This window comes from Pteropus medius, unplaced genomic scaffold (assembly GCF_902729225.1).
Source record: "Pteropus medius unplaced genomic scaffold, Ma_sr-lr_union100, whole genome shotgun sequence".
Classification (NCBI taxonomy): Eukaryota; Metazoa; Chordata; class Mammalia; order Chiroptera; family Pteropodidae; genus Pteropus; species Pteropus medius.
Window position 1 is genome coordinate 4,231,117 of NW_024342466.1, and position 20,226 is coordinate 4,251,342.

A 20,226-nucleotide genomic window follows, 5' to 3' on the forward strand; every position below is an offset into this window, starting at 1 on the left:
GTCAGAGGTCACACCCCGATGCCCCGCCCTTGCTTGGTGCTATGTGTGTTACGTGTGTGAGTGTGGGTGTGCAAGTGAGTTGTGAGCATGGGTGAATGACTATGGGCATTAGCGAGTGTGAGGGGGTGTGTGTGAGTGAGTAGGTATGGGTGTGAGTGTGTGTGAACTGCATATGTGTGATTGAGTGTGTCTGGGTGTGTGAGCGGCATCACCACACGTGAGCACGTGCACAGGAACATGCGTGTGAGAGCATGTCTGAATGTGTGAGGTGCACCAGTGGTGTGCATGCAAGCGTGTGTTAGTGGGGACGGGCCTTTCCACCAAGGTCCCCCCGAGAGCCGCGTGAAGTTGGGGTTCTGTTCCCTGTGACCAGACGTCATCGCTGTTCCCCCGAAAGGCGGGGGCCCTGGCCCTTTCTCACCCCCCGCTCCTCGGAACTGCGGTTGTCCTGCGTCCTGGGGGTCTCTGGCCCAGGGCTGGCCTCCCACTGCTGAGCAGCAAGGGACTAGGCAGAAATTTAAGGGGCACTGCCTCTCGGGGTGCAGCACCAGCCTCCTTAAATTCTCAGCTGGCCCCGATTTCGGCCTAAAGGGATCCGTGTGAACCAGTGGCCTAGAGTCACACTCACATGGAGACCGTCCATTCGTTTTTAGAAATCACATTTACTGTTTCTTGCTGACTGCAAAACAACGCAGTCTCATTAAAGACGTTTCAGCAAATACAGAAAAACGCGAAACCAGATGTGGAACCACCCGGCCTCGTGCTGGCTGCCTTGACTGTCCCGTTCTTCCTGCTCATCTTTGGGGTGCCTCTTGTCTCCAGGGGTCCCAGGCTTGGCTTGCCGTCGCCGTCACCCAACAGCAGCATTCCGAGTGCAGAGGGGAAGGGGGAGGAGATGGGCCCTGCACTGGCCTGGGGACCCAGAAGTGGACAGACGCCGGTCCTCTGACGAGGGACAAATGCTCAAAGTGGGGTCAGAGGTCAGCGGTACCAGGCAGAAGACGGGGCGGGTCGGCCACAGGATGGACAGAGACTCTGAACTGTGGGCTCTAGAGATCTGACTCTCCCCAGGGCCCAGCGAGGTCACCCCACTTGCCCGGCCTGTGAGCCAGGCTTCCCCCACTGATAGCCACTTCAGGTCCCGGTGGGCAGGGCTGGGAGGTTCCCCAACATCCCTGATCCCATGGGGAAGCCTCAGGGCAGAAACTCTTTCAGAGGACTCTGAGCTTCCCCTACCCTGGTCACGCCCACAGGAAACGGGGGTGGAGGGGGGGGAAGGGTCCTCGCCCTCACAGGAACCCAGTGTCCCCCAGGCTCAGGGGGGTGGGCAGCAAGGACTGGCCTCTGGCCACTTCCAGAGGGTTTATCCAGGCACTGCTCAGCCAGGGTGGTCCCCCCGCTGATGACACTCTGGCAGGGGGGTGACCGAGTCACCTGGCCGGGCAGCAACCTAAAAGGCTACCCAGGAAGCCTGCCTCCCAGCCCAAACACCCAGGCAGGCCTTACGGTCTGTCCCAGAACTGGCGGTGGGCAACACTGGCGACTGGGGACCCACAGAGGAGGACGGCCCCCTGGGCAGGACACGCGCCGCGAAGCCCTCACCTCGCCAGTGCCCGGGCCGGGGGAGCTCCGGGGGCGCCGCGCGGGGCCGGGAAGCGCCCCGAGAGCCAGGGGCAGGCTCGCCGCACCCCCGCGCTCCTGAGGGCCTGGCACTTTAAGAGCCGCCCTATTTGCATGGCCCCGCCCCGGCCCGGGTGGCCGCCCGCTGGACATTTAAATTGCGGCCCTGGGGGCGGGGCCGTCCCGAACCCGGTCGCGCCCGGCGCCTTCCTCCGCGGAGCGGCCAGCGGAGCGCGCGGGCCAGGGGCGCGGAGCCACCGCCCTGCAGCCGCGGGGACCGCTCCGTCCCGCTCTGTCCCCGCTCCGTCCCCCGCTCTGTCCCCGCTCCGTCCTGCTCCGTCCCGCTCCGTCCCCGCTGCGTCCCCGCTCTGTCCGCGGTCTGTCCCTTCTGTCCTCGCCCTGTCCTGCTCTGTCCCCGCTCCGTTGCGCTCTGTCCCCGCCGCCGACCCCTGGCGATGCCGGGCGGCGCCGCCTGGGCGCTGCTCTTGGCCGCGGCCCTGGGGTTCGGGGCGCGCGGGGTTCGCGGTGCGGTCGCCCTGGCCGACTTCTACCCGTTCGGCGCGGAGCACGGCGACGCCGTCACCCCGAAGCAAGACGACGGCGGCTCCGGGCTGCGGCCGCTGTCCGTGCCCTTCCCGTTCTTCGGCACCGAGCACCCGGGACTCTACGTGAGTACCCCGACCGCGCGGGGAGGGGGCGCCAGGGAGGGCGCTGCGCCCCGGCCGCTGCCCGCCGCCCCGACTCCCGCCGCCGCCAGCAGCTTGGCACCACGCGGCCAGAGGTGGAATGAGGACAGCGCTTCCTCCCTCGGCGCCAAGGCCGGACAGCGGCCGCGGGGGAGGCGGGCCGAGTGGGGGTGCGAGCTGCAGCCCCGCCACCTCGGCGGCTGGAGCGCGGCGCGCCGGCCCGGCCCCCGCCCCTGCCGGAGCTACCTGGGGCTTGGGCAGCTGCGCCGAGCCGTCTGCCGGGCGCCTTGTCCCCAGCGCGGCGGGGCGTGGGGGTCCTGGCCTGTCCTGCTTTCTGCAGGCAGCAGGCGCGCGTTAGCGCCGTGTCCCCGCTCCCAGGGCGGGACCCTGCGCCCGCCGTTAGTGGGCCACGGAGAGAAATGCGCCCCGTTACCGCGTTGCGTCGAGCTTTCACTGCGGGTGGGCCACCGAGCGCTGGCGCCCTGCCATCCCCAGAATCGCCCCGACTCTGGGCGGGAAAGGTGCTGGGCAGCCCGATGGGCTTCCACCTGCACCAACACCGCGCGAACATGACCTCTGCCACGTCCAGCGCCAGAACCACCACCCCAAACCAGTCGGCACACAGCACACACCCGCGCCCTCATGCCATCGCCCCCACGTCCCAAGCAGCAGTCACCTGCCATGTTCATCACCACCCCCTGCGCTGGCACCGCTGCCACCCTTACCCGCCACTGTTCACGTGGCCTCCGGCACCACGGGCGCCACCACATTCGCTCCTGGGCCACTGTGCCGTCCACGCCTGGCAGCTGCCTCGCCTTGGGGCAGCGTTTGGGGCTGCGTGGTGGCGGGAGGAGGCAGCCTTCTCTGTAGGTGACCCCCACCCCTCAGAAGTCCCCCTGGGCCGGGATGGGGACGGCGGGGCACGCCTGACTTCCGGAAGTATGGGGTGAGCAGGGCAGAGCCGCGCTGGGGTCTGCCACAGCCGGAGGAGGCCCGCATCTCTCACGGATGGGGGGGACTCGCACTGGCAGCGTTGACACAACGCCGCATCGAGAGCCCCTAAGGACTTGGGCTGGGCTCCCCACGTCCACTCAGAGTCGCAGGTGAAGTTTTGTGGAAGCAGCTGACCCTCTTAACAGCCTCGCGAAAACATCCGCCCTGGCCAAAAGCACCTGGAGAAACGGCTGCGAAGTGGGCAGGTCCGCCTGCAAAACACACGGTTTCGTCAGAAGCCAGCGTTCTGGCTGCTAACGAAACACAGATCTCCGTGCGAGCTTTTTCCGGAAATGAAGATATTATTTGAAAAACACTTGCCCGTGTGGACATAGCAAGCCCCCCACCTTCTCCGTACTCAGGAGGAAAGACAGTGGTCTGGAGGGAGCGCTGCCCAGGACGCCTGAAAACACTGCAGGGCTGTGTGGTCCAGGCGGGGACAGGAAGGGGGCTGGAGGCCGTTAGAACTGCAGCCAAAGGGGAGCCGGGGAGGTGTTTGCATCCGACCAGGTGCCTCCCACGCCCGCCCAGGCCACGGGACACTGCCCTGCACGCCCCTGGTTCTGGCCCTCGTCCAGCAGGGCGCCAGGCGCCCCAGCCCTGAGCCCAGCGCCTGTGTCCAGCTGAGTGGGAACCCGCCCCTCTGGCCACCTCCGCCCAGTCCCCAGCCCACTGGCTAGCAAAGAGCAGGCTCACTGAGCGAGCGAGCGAGTGGGCAGTGCCCGGGCCCACACGTCACACGTGCAGGTCAAAAGTGACCCTGGAGACCGGTGCTTTCGGAGTCTGCGTCAGAAACAGCATCCAGAACACGGCCTTGCAGGCACTCGGTCCCGCACGTGCAGGGACCCCTTTCGAGAAGGCGCCCATCATTTCGCTCCTCCTCGTGCGAAGCGGCTGGATGTGGTAAGCCGTACGGCTCTGAGAACTGTCGAGTGTTTTACGGCTGAGGTTCCGGTTTATTTGTCACCGAGAGCCAGCCTCGGGCAGCATGTCACCTCTCGTTGGGGGAAGGGTGTGCTAGGTGGTGAGGTGCGAGCAGGTGCTGGGCACCCACGGTCAGTTACAGGGGTGCGGTGTCCACCAGCTGTGTCTCCAACACTGAGCCATGGCGGAGGGGGGTGGACAAGGCATGCCCCCTAAGGTCCCCTCCAACCATCCCCCCCGGGGCCTCCTCCAGCCCTGCTGGCCTTCACCCATGGTGCTCTGACCCCCGACCCTCCTTGTGTCTTAGAACTTTGGGGCCGGTCCCAGAATGCCGAGCCCTGACAGGAAGCCAGGTGAGCGGTGGTGCCTGCGGGGCCCCAGGGGAAGAGGGTGTTGACAGTGCGTATGACCCAGGGAGGCTGGGCTCCACATGCCTGCTCCCTGCATTCCCACAAGGACACCGTCCCCACCCTGCCTCTCCCAGATCCCACCCAGCGCAGCGGGCAGCCTGCGGCTGGTCATGTTCCCCACAAGCTTCAATTTCCCCTCTGTGCAGCAGAGTGCCCACATCTGAGTGTGCCCGTGACACAGGTTTAACTGCCACTGTCACAACCCATCCGGCCACCAGCTCCAAGCCAGCCCGGTGAGACGCAGGCAGGTCTGGCAGCGGAGCCGACTTCTTCTGAACTCCCAGGAACGCTGGAGCGAGGGCGGAGCAGTGGCTGGGAGGAGGGGCTGCGCCCCTGGGCGCACAGGGCCCAGGACACTCCTCTGCCTCCTGCTGTGGGCCGCCCCAGCTGGTGCTGGAGGAGGATGGGGAGCAGGCGGAAGGGAATCCAGTGGTGGGGTGGGTGGCAGTCGGGGAAGGGTGCTGGGCCAACTGGCTGCTCCGTGTGGCGGGTGCGAGTTGGGGCTGGCCCCTCTGCCTGGACCTCCCCGCGTTGGCCCGTCAGAGGACAAGCAGGATGGTCACCCTCCTGCAGACGAGGAAACTGAGGCTCAAAACGCAGACCCAGGGCTTCCAGACGCCCAGCTGCCTCCTTACCGTGCCAGCCCAAACTCGGGGGGACCGGACACGAGTCCTGCTTCCTCCTGGACCCACCGCCACAGGGCCTGCAGGCAACCCCGGAGCCTCCTCAGCACCTCCCTCTCTCTCTCGTTCCCAGGGGGTCAGAGCTGGCACTGGGCCTGGCATCTCTGCCTCGGGAACACATCCCGCTTCCCAGCACCTGCACTGTCATGGCCCAGGGCCAGGTCACCATCCCTGCTCACTGGTCTCCAGCTCCTGGCCCTGCCCCTCAAGCCTGCCCATAAGATGGCCGAGGAAGCATCACCAAATGGAAATGGGACCCCATCTCTCTTGGCACCCCCGCACCCTGCCCTTACCTATTTCCCACCCTTACCCGCCCCTGGCCTGGAGGTCAGAGGGCCTGACCCCGGGTACCTCACTGGGATGCAAGCCCAGCCATCTAGGAGTGACTCAGATGTCCCTGGTCCTCAGCTCTCGGTGACTGTGAAGCCAGAACTTCTTAGCTAGGGGTGACTGGCTCACTAGACAACTCTCAGACAAGTCACCATGGAAACCCAGTGCATTCACCCCCTGTGCACTTACTCACTAATCCTCTTGTTCCTGGGTTCGCTGAAGCCCTGCAGGAGCCCTCGAGGGCTCCGAGACAACTCTCAGACAAGTCACCATGGAAACCCAGTGCATTCACCCCCTGTGCACTTACTCACTAATCCTCTTGTTCCTGGGTTCGCTGAAGCCCTGCAGGAGCCCTCGAGGGCTCCGAGTCACGGCGGGAGGCAGGGGCCATGGCCAGATGCAGGGGCAGCGACGTCTTACCCCAAGCGCTGCGAGCACGTCTGTGCGTCTGTGCGTGGTTCCCTGTGCCGCCCCCGCTTCCGGAGCAGTGCTGCCTCCTGGCAGCTGCTCAGTAAATGCTTGTCGTTCATCTTTTGATCATCGAGATGACACAGCCGTAATTCTACATCCAAAAATCAGCACTTCTAACATTTCGGTGAGATTCTTCCCGATGTGCTTTCGAGCACGTTTAAGGTTCCACGAAACAAACTCTCCGTTTCATACGCGTTTCAACTGCACATTCACCCCGGTGTTGTGCCTTGAGCATTTCGCGTGCCTTATCTTTGCAAAAGCAGGCTTTTCGGTGGCAGCATCGTATTCCATCCTGAGGCTGCACCATAATCGTTTCAGCCGACCGCTGGCAGCTGACTGGGTGGTTTCGGAGCCAGCCGGGATGTGCCGGCGCTGGCGGCCGTCCCGCCGTGCGCTTCACGCAGGTCACCCCCTCTTCCCTCTCCTGACAGGAAGCTCCTCCAAGCGCACCTACTGCGTCGGTGGGAGTGTGCTGCTCATGGCGTCTCCCTACTGCCCTCTGTCACCCGGAGGGCATCCGCACCTGCACCCTCCTCACCGGGGTGAAGGGGCCCCCTCACCTGGCCTGGGTCAGCTCCGGCAGCCGCCCAGGACTGCTGCGTCGCCAAGGCAGATCCCAGAGTGTGACCCCCGCAGGGTTTCCGGGGGGCATGACAGAAACGCAGTCCCCAGGCCCTCCCAGAGTGTGCGAGGGCCCCGGAAGCCACATTTTAACCAGGTGTTCCTGGTGCCTGTCCAGGGCCCCCCGAGACATGCTGCTCATCCCAGTGACACCCCCCTGCCTGCCCTCCTGTTCGTGGTGACCTGGACACGCCCCACTCTGCAGGCTCAGGTCTCCTCGGCCACCCATTTACTGGTGCAGGGCTGGCTGGGACAAGCCGCCCCCAAGGGCCCGGGCCAAGAGCGCTCCTTGTGGCCCCTGCTTCCAGGCTGCACGGGGCACCCTTGTGATCTGACTGATGATAGGGGTATGGGCGGCGGGCAGGCCAAACGGCAGAACAGGCTGGCAGACCTGGGCCCCTGGGATGCTGCTGCCATGGGTCTCTGAGCAGGCGCCTGGGTGGGGCAGCCCAACTGGTTCCCCCACCTGCCCTACCAGGCCGGCCTCAGTGCCTCAACACCCGTAAACGGGGTTTGTGCCGAGTGAGGCAAGTCATCACTAGCAGCCCGTGTATGCGCGGCCACCGCCCCGCTGCCCAGCCTGGACTTGCGCGTGCAGACATCTGAGCTCTGTGGGGGTCCAGGGTGGAAGGGGCGGGAACAGGGCAGTGTCCGGGCGTGGGCCCCTAACCCCAGGCCCTCCACACAGCGGGCAGCCAGGACCATGCTGTCCTCCAGATTAGTCCAAGGGCTTGTCCAGGACCAGACACAGGCCCCGGCCCTGGAACGCATTCTGCGGCAAATAGTTCCTGCCACCTGCTCTGGCAGAGGAGGCATAGAGTCCAGGCTTCTTGGAGGCTGGCTGAGCCTGGGCCTGGGGCAGGGCTGGGCCTGGAGGAGTGGCTGCTGTCCCCAGCAGTGGGATGCAGGGCGAGAGGCCTAGGTGTGTGTGGGGAGCGGGATGTGTCAGGTCTGCAGTCAGAGTTTGCGTCTCTGGCCGTGGTGGCTGCAGGATGTGGACCCGATGGTGGCCACAGAGATGCAGGGTGGCCGAAAGGGGGCCCCCTCATCCGAGGTGTGAACGAGGCTGAGGGGCAGCAAGGGCTCGGGAGAGGCCGGGAGGCAGTGACTCAGTGGCAGAGGAAGATGGAGGGCACAGAGGCCCAGCTGACAAGGGGCTGCTGCCCACAGGTGGGCATGTCTGGGGCCTCTGGGGAGCTGGGCCTGGCCCGACGGGTACCTGGGGAGGTACACCAGAGGTGAGGCACAGAGGAGGCTTTGCCGGGGGGCAGGGGGGTGGCTGCCATCTACACAGGAAAGAGAGGGGCCAGTGGAGGGAGGACCACAAAGGGGCAGGACCTGGGAGGGACAGGTGCTTGGACACCCCAGCGAGGCAGCCCCTCTCGGAAGGGGCTCAAGGGCCTGGATTCAGGCCACACGCAGTGCCTTGAGACCCTGCACGAGACCAAGGGGTGGCCGCAGGGAGGCCCTGGACATCGAACAGCGGGAGAGCGAGGACATCTCCTGGGGCCACAGCCAGGAGGGTGGGAAAGAAGGGCTGGCCCTCCGACACCCGGCTTCTGCTTCCCCACCCTCCTGGGAATGCCTCCTTCACCCCCACCCCGAAGCTGGGGGGGGCGCCACCTGCTCAGGTGCCCCTCCCCTGGGCAGCAGGCCGCTGGCCCTGGCAGCAGCCCCCCTCCCAGGCCGGGTGTGCAGGAGGCTCAGGGCCAACAGGGCTCAGGGCGGCCTTGCCCACTCGCGCCCTGCCCTGCCCGCTGGACTCCAACCCCAACTGCGCTTGTGGGAGGGACCCTAATTACCGAGCAAGCTGCCAGGAAATAAAAGACATGCCTACATTTTTCAAAACAAGCTTATAAAAGGCCTCAGGGGCTTCATTGTTTTATTTTTGGCGGAGAAGTCAAAGCAGGAGCGAAGACCCGCCCTTTTGGCTCTGATGCAGGCAGAGCTGGGGCGCTGTGGCTGCGCTCAGGGTCCCTGCACCCCCCAGGCCCCCGCCGGCTCAGAACGGCCCCTCCGCCCAGCGAGGTGGCACCACTGAACCCTCATGCTCCCCCACTCAGGGGCCAGCCAGTCACACGTCACACGCTTCTGGCTGGAGGTCACCCCAAGAGACTCTCCAGGCCGTGTCCGCCCTGTCCCGGCACCGTCCCAGGCGGAAACGCCACCAGCGCTTTCCCCTGAGCCAGCACGGGCGGCCGTGTCCGCAGGAAGGGCCTGGGAAACCGCTGGCCGGCGCCCTCCAGGCCACACGTTCCCCCACCCCCACCGCGGAATTTACAAAGTCACAGCAGCGTCCTGTGGCATGTGGCCCCGGCCTCCCCAAGGGCACAGCCTGGCGGCTGACCAGCAACTCCCCTCCTGAGATTCTCAGCACGCTCGGAGGGGTCGGAAACACGCCCTCCACCTACGCAGGCCTCCCGCACCCCGCCTGGGAGAGGCGGGTGCAGGTGGGGCGTGGCGGACGCACCTGCCGCTGCCCCGCCCTGCGCTCAGCTCCGCCCACCGCACAGCCTTCGCCCGATGGCCTGTCTGCAGCCCCCCGCCCCCCCGCCCCCGCTGTGACACACGGTGGCAGCCCTTTATTCTCAGCACCAGGTGCTTGGACACAGGACGGGTGGCTCCTGTGGGACGGGGGAACAATGCCAGAACTGACTCCGAGGCCTGCGCTGGGGACGCGCAGGGAAGGGCTGGGGGTCCGTACCAGCACGGCCGCCCCCTTCTGCTCCTCGGATCTCCGTACGGTTCTGCAAGGGTCCCGCTGGGCTGGGCGGGTCCGCAGGGCTGGCCGCAGGCGCTCATGGCCGGCTAGTACTCCGACGCGCAGGCTCAGGCCCGGCTTCCGGGGAGAGCGTGCTGGCGGGACCCCGCCTCTGCGGGTCAGGATGCGACTAAACCCAGGATAAGCATCTGTCAGTGGGGCGCCGGTCGGGGGCGGCCTAACCCCCACCCCCCATTTCCCATGCCTGTGCTGCATGTTTCACTAAATGCCACACAAGCAGAAAACTAAAAATAAACCTATTTTGCGGAAGAAGCCCCTGCCGGGCCCTGAAGGGCAGGGACCCTGTGCGGCTCGCAGCCCCCACCCTCTGACCGCGCCTCGCCCACCGCCACGCCCACCGGATGTCCAGAAAGCTCCTCTGGCTGAGGGAGGCCCGGAGGCTCCTGTCCAGGTGAGGGGCCTGCCAGCGGCCTGCTGGCCCAGCCCTGCCCTGCCCTGGCAGAGGAACAGGGCCGGCTTGTTCTGCCTCCTTCCTGGATCCTGGGCACCGGGCCCACACTCCCTGGGGGGCAGAGAGGAGAGGTGACGCCGAGCGCTGGCGGCAGCGGCCTCTGCACACAGCACACACACCATGAACACCTGAGCCCGACGTACACTTCAAGGGCAGGAAGGAGACCTGGGTCCCCTGGCAGGAGCCAGGGGAGGGGCCGTGCAGGCGGGTCCCAGCGGCAGGTGGCCCATGGCAAGGCAGCGGCAGCCCGGCCGAGGACCCCCACTGCGGCCTGCGGCCTGCACCCCCACGCTGCTCCCCACCCCCCGGAGGCGCCTTCCCACCTGTGACTTCTCACCCGCACCGTTTCCCAAACACGCAGACCAGGGAATGCGCGCAGAAGAGCGCGTGTCCGCGAACAGGAACCGGCCCGAGGCCCCGCCCCCACTCCGAGCTTGGTGGGGACACTCGGGGACCCTCCGTGCCCGCCCGCCGCACAGCCCCACCCCCTAAGCGAAAGCACCTGCTGCCTTCTGCGTTGCCAACCGCGTTAAGGTTCCCTCCCCGTGTTTTGCGTGGTGTCTGTGTCGTCGCCACTGTACAGCTGTGCGAAAAGGCGACAGACACACGGCTGCCTGTGTCCCTGCGGTGGACGTTCGGGGCCGCCCCTAGTGTCGGGCTATTCTTAACGCTGTTTATGGGGGTTCTAGACCGCGCGCGTGTCCCAGCACCACCGGTGCCCGTGCGTGTGGGGGCGCACGCGTGTGTGCGCGTGTGCGCACGTGTGCCTTGCGTGTAGCGCGCCGCGGCCGGGGCGAGAGGCGCCCGCTTCTGGCCTGTGAGACGCGGCCGCGCGGGGCGCCGGCCACGCAGCCGGACGGCTGGTCGTCAGCAGAGAGGCTGAGCACGGCCGCACATGCTCGCGCACCGCCGCCGCGGGCCAGGTGACGCCTTCTGGTCCGCGCATCCGCCTCGGCCCTGGGACCCGGCAGGTCCGGCAGCCCCGGCGGGGCGGGCGGCAGATGCCCTTCCCCGATCTGTGCTGGTGGAACTCCCTTTAACGGGTCCTTGGGGGACTTCTCAATTGTAACCTAACGTGCGCCCGTCCTTCTTTTCATGGCTAGCGGTTTGTTCCTCATTAAACATCGCCGGGCATGACTGCTTTTGCCCGCATCCGACACTGTCGTTGCTGTGTTGGTATGTCGCTCACCCTGAGGTGTGTCACACACCCGCAGTTGGATTTCGTCAGAGGCTGGTGGGCTCCCCATTTTAAGAAACAGAACCGCCCAGTCCCCTCGTCCCCCCGGGGCTCTGTGGCCGCCTCTGGGCTGTCTCCGGGCTGTCTCCCCGCACTGTCCCCTCCCGTCGCCCTGAGCCAGTACCATGGAGCAGCTGTGGCATCGTCCGAGATCCCGTGTCTGTCGGCGAGGCCCCCCGTCTTGCTCGTCTGGACAGGGCCTTGGTTATCCTTGGCCCTCAGTGTTCACACAAGACTGAGGCTCGGCCCCCAGGCATGCACACGCTCGCTTCTGGTGGCCCTCCTGTCCCCGCCCGGGACCTTGTCCAGCCGCGTTCAGGTCGCGGGCCCTTCTCGTGTCTGGGCTTCGGAGCCGGCTGCAGAGACGCCGGCGCGTCTTCTCCTAGATTTGCTCATAAGCGCTGGTGTCCTGTACGCCCTTCGCCCGGCACCTTCTCTCGCTGCTTCCCTCCTTGTCGCCGGCGTGCACAACCACAGCTGCGTTTCCGCCATTTTCTAATGTTTGTATTTAGCAGCCAAACAGAACCTCTTATCAAGTTGAGTAAATTACCTGGGGATCGTTTTGGATTTTTCTACACTCACATTCGTATTATTCGCAGTCAATGACAGTTGTGTCTCTCTAATCATTTTAAATTCAATTAGTTTGTTCATCGTGCTATGTTGGTTGAGTCTCCAACACACTGTCGCGTAGAAAAGGTGTTGGCAGGGCCCTTGTCTGGTTCCTAGTCTCAAAAAGAAGTGCTCCATATGTCACCATTAAACATGACGTTTGTCTTGTCTATTCCGAAGACACCCTTTCTCAGATTAAGGATGTTCCCTGACATTCCTAGTATTCGGAGAACTTTTATCACAAACGTAAACTTGTCGAGGTCTGAGAGGTGACGGCACGCTCCTTCCAAGCCAGCATTAGCCTGTCACTGATCCACAGGTGCCAGCCCTGGACCCGAGGTTCCTGCCTCAGAAGTGAAGGGCACTGTCACTCACGGCGTGCCACAGGCATGCTGTCTGTCGGTGCCCCATGTCTCCGTGACTGAGGACCGTGTCGCTCCAACGGGAGAACCCAGGCGGCCCAGCCAGAGTTGAGTTGGACTCCGCAGGGCACTCTGGCCAGGCTGGCCTGGGGCTGCTGTGAGGGGACAGAGATGTGCCACCTGCAGACCCCATGTCAGCCCCTCCCTTCCATCTGTCATTACCCAGAGGGCAGCCAAGAGCAGAGGGACCCTCTGTGGGGACAGCGTATCCCATGAGCAAACTCCCTGGCGGGTGCATGACCAGGGCAGCCAGGCGGCAGAGGCTCTGGGGTTGTTCTGGGGACGCTGAGCCAGGACTTGGCGGGACTGGATGCTGGCGGCCTATGGGGACTATGGGATGGTCACTGGACACTGGACTGTCAACCAGTGTGGAGTGGCCTTGGAGGCTGCGGACACATAGCAGACAGACTCAAGTGGCCCCAGATGTCGTCAGCGTCACAGCAGTATGGCCAGTAGGTGGTCAGGCCAGAACACTGGCACCACGACCTGGACAAGTGAGACCCAGTGGTGGGCCTGGGAGGGTCAGAGGTCACCCCAGCGAGAAGGGGAGCAGGCCAGCGTCCGTGGGGACAAGCCCAGTGTGCGCGGGGGGCTTTTGCCTGAGCAGCACACAGCCCTTCTCTTTCACTCGTCCCCGCTTGTGGCTGCGCAGCCACTTCTGGGACGAGGAGGGATCCAGGAGGCAGTGGTGGCACCTCCATCAGCGGCTGGTTCCCCATCGGCCCCATCAAGGATGCGCCTCCCTGTGGGCACATATGCGAGTGAGCCAGACTGTCTCAGTGGCTGCACTTTGTTCCTAGGTTGATGGGCTCCTAAGTCAGCATCTCTGGCAGGCCAGGCTGTGCTCTTCCAGGTGGCAGACCCGCCAGCAGGTGGCGCGGCAGGCGGGGCGGCAGGCGGGGCGGCAGGCGGGGTGGCAGGCGGGGTGGCAGGCAGGGCCACAGGCTTTTCTAGGACAGGGTCAGGCAGTGAACATTTCCGCCTTGCAGCCGTCAGGGCTGACTCGCTCCTCAGGCGGTATGCGAGCAAGCGGGCACGGTGGGGCCAACAAACCTGGATCCGCAAAGCCAGACCAGGGGCCCGCAGAGGACAGACCGTGGGACCTGGCCCCAGACCCTTGCCTGTCTGTGCAAGGCCTGTGAGCTGGCATAGTGTTTATGTGTTTAAAGGGCCGTAAAAACAAAAAGAACAGAGGAGAATATGCGACAGGGACCGTACGTGGTCCAGAGGGACAAAAAGACTCATAGCTGGCCCTCAGGGGACAGTCTGCTGACCCCAACGAGACCGTTCCCAAAGCCCCCAGGGCAATAGGATCTAGTGTGTCTGGTCCTGGACAGCCCCTTTCGCGGCAAGGGTCCCTGCTCCAGTTCTGCCCGGACACTGACTGGCCCGTCGCGGGCTTCTGGAGTTGGGGCTGGGGCTGGATGCCTGCTGCCGCCCAGTGGACACCACCGGGTTCCAGCTTAGCTGGACCACCAGTGACCTAGATGGGCTTTTAGGAGATCCTCTGTGACTCGAGGGCCCATGAAGCCAGCGATTCCCTGGGCGCTGGAGTGGGAGACGAGGCTCCCTGGGGAGCTGCCACTGCCGCGCAGAAACCCTGGCGACTCAGCACCTGTCACGTTTCCATCAACCACCCGCCCTGTTGGGCCCTTCCTCGTCACGGGGTTTGACTCCCATTTCCTGCTGATCAGGGATGCTGAGCTTCTTTCCATGGGCTCGTTGGCCATTCCCGTATCTTCTCTGGAGAAACGTCTGTTCAGGTCCTTTGCTTGTTTTTTAATCGGGCTGTCGTGGGTTTTACTGTTGAGCTGTAGTTCTCTGTAAGTCCTCTTGCTAATCCCTTATTAAATGTGATGTGCAAACATTTTCTCCCTTTCTGTGTGTTGCCTTTTTACTCTGTTGATAGTGTTTTTTGATGCACAAAAGGTTTTTAATCTTGATGAACTCAAGGTTGTCTACTTTTTCTTTTGTTACCTGTGCCTTTGGTGACACATCTAAGAAATCATTGCCAAGGCCAACGTCGTGAGGCTTTTACCCTACGTTTTCTTCTGAGTCTTACATTTTTAGCTCTCAGGTTTAGGTCTTTGATCCACTGTGAGCTTATTTTTGTACATGACGTTAGGTAAGGGTCAAACTTCATTATTTTGCCTGTGAATATCCAGTTTTTCCGGCACCATTCGTTGAAAAGACCATTTGGTCTTGGAAAAGACCAAGACCATTTCCTTCTTGAATGGTCTTGGCTCCCTTGTTGAAAATCATGTGACCAAATGTGCAAGGGTTTATGTCCAGGCTCTGTGTTCTCCTCCACGGGTCTACTGTCTGTCTTTCTGTCAATGCCACCGTTTCAGGAAGCGAGTCCCCCAACTCTGTTCTTTTTCAAGATCGTTTTGACTGCCGACAAGGTTTGAAGGCTTGCCTTTGATTTCTTGGAACTCAGTGAGCTTAGTTGTGTTACTGTCTGTGCCTGATAGTTCCCACATCTGGTGTCCCTCCCGTTTCTGCTTACTCGTCACGGGTGCTAGCGTCCATGTGTGCCCGCTGACCTTCGATGTGTCCTGGGTTGGTCTAGCGCCGTGTGTGCCCTGCTGACCTTGACTGTGTCCTGGCTGAAGCAAGCGTGTATGTGCCGCTGCCTTCAACTGTGTCCTGGGTTGTGCATTTGAAACATTACTTGTTGGAATAACTCGAGGTTTAAGATGGTGGCATCTTCCTCCAGAGGGTTTCTCTCTGCTTCTGCCTGGGACCTGGAAACACTACCTGTCAGGAGCCACTGTAATCCACGTCCATTCCGGGGCCCGAGCGCCTGCCCCAGAGCAGAGCCTACTCTGGGGCTCCTGATCCCGCAGCAGCAGCCCAGGGCCGGGCCTCCCGGGACATCGGGGCATGGGGACCTGCCTGACATTAGGCATCAGGCATCAGGGCCTGTCCAGGAAGGAATGGAGCAGGCTGAGGGGTCCCATGCCTGGGACCAGGAGGTGCCAGCTCACCCAGAGGGAGGCTGAGCCACATGCCACCCCCAAACCACCAGCTCCTCCCTCTGGACGCCCCTGACTCCCCGCCCCGCCCCCACAGGTGAACAACAACGGCATCATCTCCTTCCTGAAGGAGGTCTCTCAGTTCACCCCGGTGGCCTTCCCTGTCGCCAAGGACCGCTGCGTGGTGGCGGCCTTCTGGGCGGACGTGGACAACCGGCGTGCGGGCGACGTGTACCACCGGGAGGCCACCGACGCCGCCACCCTGCTCAGGGCCACGGAGGACATCAGGCGCTACTTCCCTGAGCTCCCGGGCTTCTCTGCCACCTGGGTTTTCATCGCTACCTGGTACCGCGTGACCTTCTTCGGAGGCAGCTCCTCGTCCCCCGTGAGTTCTGTCCTGGGGAGGCGGGGACTGCGCCCTCCGGCCCGTCTCGCTGAGGTGGGTGGGACGCAGTCACTGGTCCGTGCCCAGGAGTCACTCGCTCAAGGCCACACAGCCCGGCTGGAGAAGGAGGCCTCTGCCCTCCCCTGTCCTCTGGGAAAACCCCAAATGCCCAGTAGAGTGGCTCAGGCGCCCAGAGGAGGGGGTGACATTTAGAGAGGTTCCCACTGGGGTGCTTCCAGCCCAAAGGGTTAAACAGGAAGCAACTGCACCTGGTTTCCTGTCAGACACACGGGGGGAGGTAGCAGTGCAGGTGAGTCCTTGATGACACCAAATGTGACAACATGCTGAGCCCTGTGCCAGCGATGGCGGGCGGGTCCCCTCCAGTGAGGACAGCGGCTGCCCCCTCCTGCAGGTCACAACCATGCATGACATGAGGTCGCTCTCTAGAGAAGAGCCACTGGGTGTAGAGTGGCGTTTTCAGAGCTGTTTGTTCACCCACTGATTAAACATTTACTTAGAGGCGCCTCTGGGGGGCACTGGGGAGACAGCTGTGGACAGAGCAGACAGGACACGTCTCTCCCATGGGGTCACACAGCGACTGTGTGATAAAGATGCCGGGTGCCGAGAGGCCCCCAGCACAGCCCGGCCAGCGGGCAGGGGCCCTCCCTGAGACTCTCATGCCGGCCTGAGGGGGCTCGGCCGCCCGGGGGCTTCAGTCCTGGAGGAACTGGACCGTTCAAAGCAGCCATCAGGGTGGATGTGACAGGTCACTGGACAGTGGGGTAGAGACAGAAGCAATCAGGGTAGTGCCTGGTTTCCTGTCAGACACACTGGGGGGTGCAGGTGAGGCCTAAGCTCGGGGTCTAGAGGTGCAAGTGACAGGCTCGGTCCCGGACGTGCTGAGGTGGCCGTGCCAGAGAGCATGAGGAGATGGGGCCCGGGGTCCCCAGCAGTGGGAGTGGAGGGCGGGGAGGGAAGTGGCGGGTGATGGGATGCTCACAGACTCCGAGCTGTCCAGCAGCCGAGACGGAAGAGAAAGGGCGGGAAGAAAGGTGCTTAGCCAGGGGCATCTCGCGTGACACTCGCTGCCGGACGTTTAAGAGTTGGACAGTGAATCAGGAAAGATGGGCTTCTGAGAGCATCATCACCTCAGTTTCCGCGGGGTCACCATTTAGGTAGGGAGGGACACGGGAGCTGCAGAGACACTGCCAGCTCGGCTCCAGCCGCCGGAGTAAAGCGAGGGTCGCGTGGGTCTTTGGTTTCCCGGTGCACACAGCAGCCACGTTTACACTGCACCGTAGCCGGGTCAGTGCACCGTAGCTTCACGTGCACACGTGCGCTGCATGCGCCTTCGCTGACCACACTGTCGCCAAAACTGTGAACCGTCATCTGACCCTTCGGAGTCGTGCTCTCTCCGCTGGCAGAGGGTCTTGCCTCAGCGGTGACACCGCTGACCGATCACCGGTGGTTGCTGAAGGCGGGGCGGCCGTGGCCCCGTGGCCGAGGCTCGCTGCGTCCACTGGCTCCTCCTTCACGAGTGAGTCCGCGACGCTGGTCGGCAGCGTTTTACCCACGGAAGACCCTCCGTCGAAATTAGAGTCAACCCCTCAAACCCTGCTGCTGCTTCGTCAACTGAGTTTACGTGATGGTCTCAGTCCCTCGTCATTTCCACAGTGCGCACAGCATCTCCGTCGGGAGTGGGCTCCATCTGAAGAAACCCCGTTCTTTGCTCACTCGTGAGAAGCGTCTTCTCACCCGCTCAGGTGGCAGTGACTCGGCCGCGTCGCCAGCCCTCGTTCCCCTGCAGCTTCTGCCACACCTGCGGCCCCGTCCCCCCGACCTCGAGCCCCTCCGGTCACCCCTGAGCGTGGGAATCCACTTCTCCAAACTCCCGTTAATGCTGATGTTTTGGCCTCTTCCCATGAATCGTCAATGTTCTCAATGGCGTCCAGAGCAAGGGATCTGTTCTGGAAGGTTTTCAGTCCACGGTGCCCAGCTCCACCAGAGGAATCACCGTCTGTGGCAGCCGTAGCCCGACGAAAGGCATTTCTTAAATAATAAGCATTTAAAGTCAGAATCACTCCTCGATCCAGGGGCTGCAGGATGGGTGCTGTGTTCGCAGGCACGAAGATGACATTCATCTCGTCCAGCCCCATCAGAGCTCTTGGAGGACCAGGTGCCTTGTGAGTGAGCGGTCATATTTTGAAAGGCACCTTTTTTCTGAGCAGTCGGTCTCGACAGTGGGCTTAAAACACTCAGAAAGCCCCGCTGGAAACAGCCGTGCTGCTCTGGCTCGCTGCTCCATGTCTGGCTCCCAGGCAGAGCAGACTCCGTGTAAGTCTTAAGGGCCAAAGATCGTCGGAACGGCCAGTGGGCACTGGCTTCAGCCTAGAGTCCCCAGCTGCATTCGCCCCACGCACGAGAATTGGCCTGTCCTGTCCTTGGGGACATTGAAGCCAGGCGCTATGAAAGCCCCAGGTGGCATCTTCTTCCAATAGAAGGCTGCTTTTTCTGCGCTGAGAACCTGTCGTTCGGTGCGGCCACCTTCGTGAGCCAGCTGGCTGGCCCTTCCGGGGGACGTGCCGCAGGTGTCTCCATCAGCACGTGTGGCTGCGCAGACCTGTGCTCCCTCCGTGGACCTCGTGGACCAGGCTCCGTGGTCTGACCTGTGCGGACGCTAAGCCCTCTCCGTGTCGCCCGCTCGCTGGTGGCCCGGCGGTCCCTGGGGCAGCACTTCTACTTCCCTTCGGGATCTTCCTTGGCATTCATTCACTGTTTGGTGGCTTCGCTCACGCCTTCCCCGGCAAGCTGGTCCCCTGCGGCTTTTGATTTAAAGAGAGAGACGGGAGCCTCTTCCTTTTACTTGAACCGTTAGGGGGCGCTGTGGGCTGATTAATTGCCCCAATATCTCTATTGTGTCGCAGGGAACCGGGCGGCCTGGGGAGGGACAGACAGGGACGGCCCGAAGGCGGAGCTGTCAGAACGCACACAGCAATGATAGGTTACATTGTCTTCTGTGGGTGCCCTTCCTGGCGCCCCAGAACAATCACAACGGCTGTGTCAAAGGTCACTGACCTCAGATCACCGTGACAAATATAACAATGGCGAGAAAGTCCGAAACACCTTGAGAATCACCAAACGTGACGAAGAGACGCAAAGTGAGCAAATGGTGCCCGACACAATTTCTAAAACCCACGTTATCTGCGGAGCGCGGTAGAGCGAAACGCAGTAAAACGGAGTCCGCCCGAGCACCGCGGGACCCCCAGTGCTGTGTCCCTCAGCGGCACCCAGACTCGGCACCACCCGCAGCCCCCACCGCAAGGCACCCTGAGGTGGGCACCGCGCAGCCCCCAGTTCACTGTGAGACCACATCTTGGCACGAGTGTCTAGAAGGGACTTTGATGCCGCAGAATCCCCAGGTTCCGCTCGGGAATGTGCCCACGTAAGCCACGTCCGAAGTGCCTGTCCCTCCGCGCCCCGGCCGAGTGGCTAGCTATGCCTTTTAAACCCTGCACGTCGCGGTTCCCAGTGTAGCCTGTGCCGGCGTCATCGGCCCGCCGGACGCTCTCGTGGTTCTCTGTCACGACGGATCTTTACTTTAGCCTTTGCCAATTTTTCCATAATCGCTTTGGCCTTTTCCTTATTGACTTGTAGAAGCTCTTCTTGAATTAAGGATAGTAACAGTTTTTATCTGCCTCGTGTGTTATAAATACATTTTTCGCTTTGCTGTTTGCCATTCGGTTTGAGTCGATGGCCCTTTTTTATATTCAAACGCGTTTGCAGCCAGACGCATGAAGCTCTGTCTGTTTTCCGGTCAGCAAGCAGCCCCTCCCGGAGGCCCTCCACCCCTCCGTCTCCCAGGACCGTGACGCTCCATCCACATCCGGGCTCGATTCGGATTTATCGTCACGAGTGACGCAAAGCTCTAGATTTATCGTTTTTCAGAGTTTCCCACTTTGTCCTGAGACCCCTTGTTACACAACCCCACCCTTTGCCTGATCTGAAACGGACTCATATATGCACTACCCACCAATATTTTCACAGAATTCCATGAAAACCATAAAACTTAAGTATTAAAAGTTTTTTTCTCAGTCCCTCTTTTTACCTTCCCCCTTGTTCTCTTCGTGTTTTTATCCTAGTCACATGAGACAGCTTTGAGTATCTGGCCAAGCGAGCACTAATGCTCTGTGCCCGTGGCCTCGGGGAACAGTGTCTGCTCCTGGCGCCCCTGGGCCCCCACAGACCCTCTCCCGCCAGGCAGCAGCTACTGGGGAGGGGCTGGCCGGTGCCAGGGCCTCTGGCACCGGGACACAGGACAGGATGGAGGACGAGGCCATCAACGTCCTGCCCTGTGGGGGGACAGGATGGTGACGGTGTGCGGGGATGGGGGCGGGGCAGGGCTCTGGGGGTGACGGGCTGCAGGACCCCGCTCAGGCCCCTCCTTGGCAGGTCAACACGTTCCAGATTGTGCTGGTCACTGATGGAGCGTCCTCCTTCACTATCTTCAACTACGAGTCCATCACTTGGACCACGGGCACGCACGCCAGCAGCGGGGGCAACGCCACGGGCCTGGGGGGCATCGCAGCCCAGGTAGGGGCCCCCGCTCCCCACTCCAGGGCTGTGA

The 20,226-nt window shown here is 62.8% G+C and overlaps 1 protein-coding gene across 1 annotated transcript in view; it reads left to right on the forward strand.

The window, feature by feature from the left end:
* The first annotated feature begins 1,811 nt into the window (after nt 1-1,811).
* The window catches only part of SNED1 (sushi, nidogen and EGF like domains 1), a 65,512-nt gene continuing 47,097 nt past the window's right edge, over nt 1,812-20,226 (forward strand). Inside the window, exons 1-3 of the mRNA XM_039861627.1 lie at nt 1,812-2,288; nt 15,315-15,602; nt 20,052-20,192. Of these exons, the coding sequence (XP_039717561.1) occupies nt 2,076-2,288; nt 15,315-15,602; nt 20,052-20,192 (642 nt within the window). The 5' untranslated portion in view covers nt 1,812-2,075. The remainder of the gene's footprint in view (nt 2,289-15,314; nt 15,603-20,051; nt 20,193-20,226) is intronic.